The sequence below is a fragment of the Rattus rattus genome, chromosome 6, assembly GCF_011064425.1.
Source record: "Rattus rattus isolate New Zealand chromosome 6, Rrattus_CSIRO_v1, whole genome shotgun sequence".
Taxonomy (NCBI): domain Eukaryota; kingdom Metazoa; phylum Chordata; class Mammalia; order Rodentia; family Muridae; genus Rattus; species Rattus rattus.
In genome coordinates this window covers 6728700-6736464 of record NC_046159.1, presented here as the reverse complement: position 1 = coordinate 6736464, position 7765 = coordinate 6728700, and the positions used below count along the sequence as shown (strand labels likewise).

The window sequence follows — 7765 nt, the reverse complement described above, 5'->3', positions numbered from 1 at the left end:
TGGATGTAGTAAATACATGACACCAATGATATTACTGGTTTTTTGATTTTTAAAGTTTCTAAGTTCAGGTTTCTTTGTCTTTGTCTTTTATTTTTTACTTTTTATTTATTGTTTGTTTTGTTTTGTTTTCTGAGACAAGGTCTTACTGTATAACCTTGACTATCTTGAGATCATGCTCAGTTTATAGAATTGACAGAGATTCACCTGACTCTGCCTCCTAAGTGGAGACTTTTTTATTGATAGATCTCCAGTGGACAAATATTTTTCAACTAAGGTTGTTAAATATAACCAATAATTTAAAAAAATATATGCCAGGCATGATAGTACATACCTTTAATCCCAGCACTCAGGAGTCAGTGGCAGATGGATTTCTAAGTTTGAGGCCAGCTTGGTTTATAGAACAAGTTCCAGAATAGCCAGGGCTACACAGAGAAACCCCATCTTTAATAATAATAATAATAATAATAATAATAATTTTAAAGATTATATCTTTTTTAGTTCCAGTTATTAATTGACTATTAATTATTTGTTGTAGGTGAAAATTTTGACCAGAGTCCTTTGAGAAGAACATTCAAATCCAAAGTTCTGGCCCACTATCCTCAGAACATAGAATGGAACCCTTTTGATCAAGACGCAGTGAACATGGTATATATTTTTCTTTTTCTTTCTACTTTTTTAGCATTGCTTTTAGTTTATTACAATATAAATGATAAAAGTCTGTATTGCTTAATTCAATTAATCCTTTTAGTTATATGAGAGAGTATTTTTAAGATTCTGGTTTTTAGTGTAAACATATGTCTGGCTTTTGTATGCTGCATACGTGTAAGTGCCCACAGAGACCAGAATGGGCCTCAGATCCCCTGGAGCTGGAGCCAGAGGGGGTCGAGAACCACTTAACATGGGTGTTGGGAACAAAGTCAGGTCCTTTGGAAGAACATCAAGTGTTCTTAAACACAAAGCCATTTCTCCACAGAATCCTAGAAATATAATATTGCCTGTCTTACAGATGGGGAATTGAGTCTCTGAGAAGATACTCAGATTTCCCACAGCCGTCATCACAGTGTCTTACTTGTTATCAATATACAACAGAACCTCAAGTCCATTTTATTTCCTATTAATCTGTGTTTGGGTTTGACGCTTTATAAATGGTGACAACCACTTGATTGAGGGAAGGAGAATAATACGTTTCTGTATATCAAGGGATAACGTATACTGGGCTTATATTCTATCATTTTCACAGACATCGTGAAGATGGAAAGGAACTTTAAGACTGTTTGCTTACATGTATTTGGGCTCAGTTATGTGGAGATCAGAGGACTTGTAAGAGTTGATTTCTTTCTACCATGTAGTGGTAGCTGAAACTCAGTCTCTCAGGTGTTGTGATCACCAGACCTGGGGGGAAAGGAGAGGAGCCTAAATGCATCAATTTCCTAGAAATTTGTTTATTAAAGCATTCGAATCATTGTAATGTTACCCAGTAGCAATTAAAATTTCTCTGGGCAGCAAGCAGGATAACTCGATAGTTAATTGATTACATGAGTTTGATTCTCAAATCCCTCTGTTGAAGGAGAAAACCAACTCCTGAAAGTTGTCCTCTGACTTCAAAGCACATACACCTACTTAACCAGTACCCCACACACCATATGTGTATGCACACAAACGTTATCAATAAATCTTTAAATAAATGTCTCCTTTGAGATTTGTGGGGAGGAAGAAGGTAATTGGTTGGTAGGTTGGTTGGTTGGTTGGTTGGTTGGTTGGTTGGTTGGTTGGTAGGTTGGTTGGTAGGTTGGTTGGTTGGTTGGTTGGTTGGTTGGTTGGTTTTTCTTTCAGTGTTCTATGAAGTATTCTGCTTGGTAGTACTTTAGACCTTCATCACCTCTATAACAAACATAATTCAAGAGACCCAACATGAGCAGATAAGAGATTAGACAAGATGAACACAGAAACTACCGATGGCATGTTGAGATCTGTTATAGATGTAGTTCTTGAGAATTTCAAAGGTAGAATCAAAAACATAGCCGATTCCATTGTGGCCTGATAGTAAGGAAAGGAAGTTATTTGCTAGATGCCTGCTAGATACTTCAGGGATGTTGTTTTCAGATATGCATTGTCTTAGGCTGTTACTGCTGTGAAGAGACACAGTGACTATGACAACTCTTAGGAAGGAAAACATTTAATTGGAGCTGGCTTACAGTTTATAAGTTTAGTCCATTATTGTCATGTTGTGAAGCATGGCAGTATACAGGCCTGCATAGTGCTGGAGATGGAGCTGAGAGTTCTACATCTTGATTCCCAGGCAGCAAGGAAAGACCGTGTTCTGTACTAGGTATAGCTTGAGCATAGGAGACCTCAAAGCTTGCTCCTACAGTTTTACACACTTTCTCTAACAAGGCCATATCTCCTAATAGTGCCACTCCCTATGGGCCAAGCATTCAAACACATGAGTTTGCAAGCCACCATATACATTATGATGGTTAATCTCTCATTGTCAACTTACCTGGATTTAGAATAACCTATGAGACAAACCAGCCTGGTCTACAGAGCAGGTTCCAGGATAGCCAGGGCTATACAAAGAAACCCTGTCTCAAACAAACAAACAAACACTTTGGACTTCATTAGGAATAAAATAGGTGTTTTTCAGCAAGTTGTAGTAAATGTAACTATTCTATTTTGTATGTCTAAAGTAAAAGGTTTTTTGTTTGTTTGTTTTTTGGTTTGGTTGTTTTGCTGGGTTGGGAGCAGGTTGAAACAAGAGTTTCTCTATGTGGCCCTGGCTTTCCTGTAACTCACTATATAGATCAAGCTGATCTCAAATTCAGAGAGATCTGCTTGCTTCTACCTACTGAGTGCTGGGATTAGAGGAGTGCACAACCATGCCAGGCTAAATAAAACATAAATTTTATTTCAGGTAATTTCGAGTACAATAACAATTATAAAGTTCTTTGACTGGGTTCGGTCCCCAGCTCCGAAAAAAAGAACCAAAAAAAAAAAGTTCTTTGTAATCTGCAAATTTATTGTTTTTTTGTTTTTTTTTTTTTTTGGTTTGGTGGTTTTGTTTTTTAAAAAATGATCTCATTGAGTCCCAGGCTGGCCTTAGTTTATTACAGAGACAAAGATGGCCTTTAACTTCTATTGTTGGTGGGGTTTTTTTTCTACCTCCTGGACACTGCGCAGGGGGGGGGGGGAGTATGAATACAGGTGGTTGTGAGAGGTCTGACTGAAGTGTCCTCTGCAAAAACAGTAAATGCCCTTGACCTTTGAGCCATCTCTCTAGCCCTCAGATTTTCCAAACTGTTATTCAGAGATGTAAAGGTCAAAAACTACATGGCATTGAAAAGAGCCAGGACAATTCTGCTTAACAGACAGTTTTACACAGAAACAAAGCACATCCATGCACTTTAAGTTCTCAGAGACAGCAGTTCCTATCTCCTCTTATGGATGAGGAGAAATGCCTCCTCTCACCATGTTCCCTAGGATCCCAGCCACAGGAGCTGCGCTTCTGGGGCCCCTGAAATAGCATTCACACTGGGGTACAGGTAAAGTAGTTGAGTAGGCAAGGTTTATTTTGCCCATCGCCATCTTCCTCAGCTCGACTTTCAGTTTGAAACTCTGCTCAGCCCTGGCCACTGTCACCAGCATTGAGTGAGAGAGTGTGTATGGGTGTGCTCATGCATTTGCATATGGCTCGTAGGAGTTGGGTCTCTCCTTCCACTTTTGTATGAGTTCTAGGGATCAGAAGAAACTCAGGCCCTTAAGTGTGCGTGGCAAACACTTCTTACTAGCTAAGCTATCTTGCAGCATGATAGCATGCTCATAATCTTATCACTGGGGAGACTGAGGCAAGAAGATCAGGAAATCAAGGTCATCTTTAGCTGTGTGGTAAATGTATTACTCTTCATGGCTTATAAGGGTCTTGGGTTCCAACTGAGGGTCTCATGCATGCTAGAGGGGCACTCTACCCACTGAACTGTACCCCAGCCCTGGTTTGGTTATTTCCAGAGTCTGACTTTGTAGACCAGACTAGCCTTAGACTCTCAGTGATGATCCTGCTTCAGCTACCCGGGTGTGAACTGTCATTCCTGGCTAGCATTCAGAGATTTGACATTAAAATTAGTTTAGGGGCTAAAGAGATGGGTTAGTAGTTAAGAGCACTTGATACTCTTGTAGAGGACCCAAGTTCAATTGTATACACTTTGTAGCTTGTAACTATTTTTTTTTTTTTTTTTTTTGTTCTTTTTTTGAGCTGGGGACTGAACCCAGGGCCTTGCGCTTCCTAGGCAAGCGCTCTACCACTGAGCTAAATCCCAACCCCGCTTGTAACTATTTTTTAACTCTAGTTCCAGGGGATCTGGTCCCTCTTTAACTCCTCAAGCACCAAGAACAGACATGGTAAACATATGTACATGCAGATAGAACACTCATGCATCATAAATATATTAAATAAACAATAAATAAGTGGATTAATTTTTATTTTAAGATAAGTTAATGTCTTTCAATACAGTACAAGTAGGTGAGATTCTGATTTAATCATCAGTGTAGGAGACTGCTAACTTCCCTAACATTGCAGCTCTTGTTGCACTGTCATTGACTTCTCTGAATCAGTATGTCCAAAACTGAACTCACATTTCTACCCATTAATCATGTTCAACGACTAGTACAGCCATCTAACTTATTGCCTAAACCAAAATACAGTATGTCTTCCTTAAAAATTTAACTTTCTTACCTCTTCTGTATACAATCAGTTGTCTGTTTCTCTGTTTCTATACACTATCTTGGTCCAAGACCATCAAGATGTCTTACTTGGGTTTATTAATTGCTGTCTAATTGGCTTCTGCTCTTGTCTATTCTGTTCTCCTATTAGCTTCTGCTTCTGTTGATACTTCTCTTCATTTGACTCTCTTTCCCATAGTAAATTACTATTATTATTTACAAAAGATTTATTATATGTCCAGTGAGATAGTTCAGCAGATAAAGGCACTTGCCATCAAACAGTTTAATTCCAAACAGTCCTCAGAACCTGAATTGCAGAAGTATAGAATCAATTCCCAAAAATTATCCTTGGACCTATGCACATACACAGTGGCACGTGTGCTCCTTCATGTATACATACATACATACATACATACATACATACATACATACACATACCTACATGTTTTTAAAGTATTTATTAACGTGTATATCTGTGTGAGTATGTGAGTGCCAGTGCCTGTGGTGTCCAGAGAAGTAGGATCCCCTGGTTATAAGCAATTGTGAGCTTCTTGACAGAGGTACTGGGAACCAAACTCTGACCTCTGTAAGAATACTATTAATGACTTAAAGACTAAGCCATTTCTCCAGCAGAGGACTTGGGTTCAATTCCCAGCACCCACATGGCAGCTCATACCTGTCTGTAACTCTATTTCTAGAAGACATAACAAAATAGCAATGTACATAAAATAAAAATACATTAAAACAATAATTCTTATTGGTTTTTAAGCATTCATATTAAATTGGGTATTCTTAGAGAAGGTGTTCTTTTAAACCACATTCTTAACAGGTTCCTCATTATGCTATGACTTTTTATAATACCTGTTTCAGTTGCAGTTAAATAATTACATAGTTAGGATTCAAATCTATATCTCTTTGTTATAATGTAGGCATCACAAGGGACAAAAATAGTTTCACTTAGAGGCCTACCCACCACCACATGGCACAGCCTGCAGTACCACAATAATGAGCGAGTATGTGGGAGAGAAATGGTAGAGAAGGAAAAGTGGAACGGTTTATGCTCTGTGAAGAGAGTCGGAACTGGAAGTGTAAGAGTGGTGAGGAACAGCCTGATGGGCGTAGCCTGCATTGCCACCTGAGGCCATGGTGATGTCCCAGCCAATGTTGCTTCTGAGGGTCATGTCTGGGTCTATGGCTCTGCAGCAGCAAGAGCCTGTGAGGAAGCCCTGGTCTGAGCTGCAGCCTGGGGCTCTGTTGATGTCTAACTGCTGCAGAGAACTGGCCCCTCCTCCCTCTGGCTGCAGCATTCCAGTGAGCTGGCCCCACCCCTCATTGGTACATTGCTGGAGAGCTGGCCCTGGTGGCAGGCTGACCAGCTCAGCCACCAGCCAGGCCCAGATCTAGGGCTTTGAGTTGGCCCACCCCAACATCTTCCCCATCTATGACCTGCTGGAGTGTGTGGGCCAGTCCTGCAGATCCAAAGCTGCAGGTTCTCCATGACACATGGCAACAACAGGATATCCAAGAGGAGTCCTGGTGAGATCGGGTATTAATAGTGTAACAGAATTCAGAGGCCTGGAACCAGACCAATGATTCAGTGCAATGAACATTTGCAAATAAAGTTTTTTGAGCAAAAGGGTGTACTCTGACATACCACAGCTTCCACACCAAGATTTTTTTTAATTATTTTTTTTTATTTTATTTTTTGTTTTCTTTTGTGGGGGGAGACTGCAAGGGCAGAGGATAGATACGGAGAGACAAGGAGATAAGTGGGTGCATGATATGAAATTCATGAAGAATCAATAAAAAGTTTAAAAAAAAGTTTCTCTTATTCCTCCCTACAACCTTAGCTTAACACATAGTAGTGGAATTCAAACACTGACTGAGTGAGGTGATGCTGTCTGCTTGTAACGCTTCTCTCCCCTGTCTCTGTCTTTAGGTGCTGCCTAGTACAAAACCACATCTGAAGCTACATAATTGAATGATCTCTGCTTGCTCCTGGAGCATCTTGAGCGTACCCCATGGCAGCTTAGTTTATGTCCATCTTCCTACTAGACTATGAAATCTCTTAAGGAAAGAATTATTCTCATATCTCTCTAAGTCTGATGCTCAATACACAGGATAAAATAATAGTTTACTAAAGAAAGGAAGGAGGGAAGAAGGTAGGAGAGCAAAGTGAACTATTCCATTGGGTTTTCTGAATAATTTTTCTTTCATTGACTAATGAGAAGAAGGATATGGGATGTTAGAATTATAGAATATGGAAAAACGACTTGCTAAAACTCAAGCCAAAATTATAATCCTAGCACTTGAGAAATGCAGGCGGTAGGGTTCATTATAACCCTCATCTACTAGCCTGGGCTACGTGAAACGCTCAAGAATCCAGCCAAATTAATTAATTTGATGAAATTGTAGCCAAGGTGCCTGGAAGGAGAGATAGTTAAGGACGCTTGTTATTAGTAACTAACAATATCATGGGCTAACAAGAGACTTGAGCCATGGTGATTTATGTCTCAGGTTTTCTGAGAGAGATGTTTTGTTTCCTGGTAATTTATATAATTCTGACTTTGAAAAGTCACATCTTATTTTCTCATTCACAATTACCAGAATATAAATACACATCTTGTCCTTTAAATTTGTAGAAAAGCGTGTAAGAAAAATTCTTACATCTGTCATCTGTGGCATAGGAAGTCTTTCTTCACTTGAATATAATTCTGGCAAGCTTTTCCTGTAAATGTTTGAATGTGTTCTCAAGAAAGTTACAAACCCTTAACTGAGGATTTGGCCACTTTTCAAAAACACTGTGAGCTTTGATTCTCTGGCTTAGATATTAGGAAAGCCTGTCAATAAAATTAAGTCTTCAGCCTACATAGTGACATAATCTTAGCACTTAGAACATAGAGGCAGGAGGATCAGGAATTCAAGTTCATCCTTGGCTGGCTATGCAGAGTTCATGGCCAGACAGGAATACATGAGACCCTGTCAACAAAACCAACAGGAACAACAACAAAAACCATGAAAATAAAAAGTTAATTTAAGTTAAATTTAACTT

General features: G+C 39.3%; 1 protein-coding gene across 3 annotated transcripts in view; it reads left to right on the top strand.

Annotated features, from left to right (window-relative positions):
* Dennd5b (DENN domain containing 5B) overlaps positions 1-7765 on the top strand; it is a 124060-nt gene that overhangs the window by 26833 nt on the left and 89462 nt on the right. For all 3 annotated transcript variants that reach the window (XM_032905450.1, XM_032905451.1, XM_032905449.1), the window contains one exon: positions 536-645. In XM_032905450.1, coding sequence (XP_032761341.1) covers positions 536-645 — 110 coding nt within the window. The remainder of the gene's footprint in view (positions 1-535; positions 646-7765) is intronic.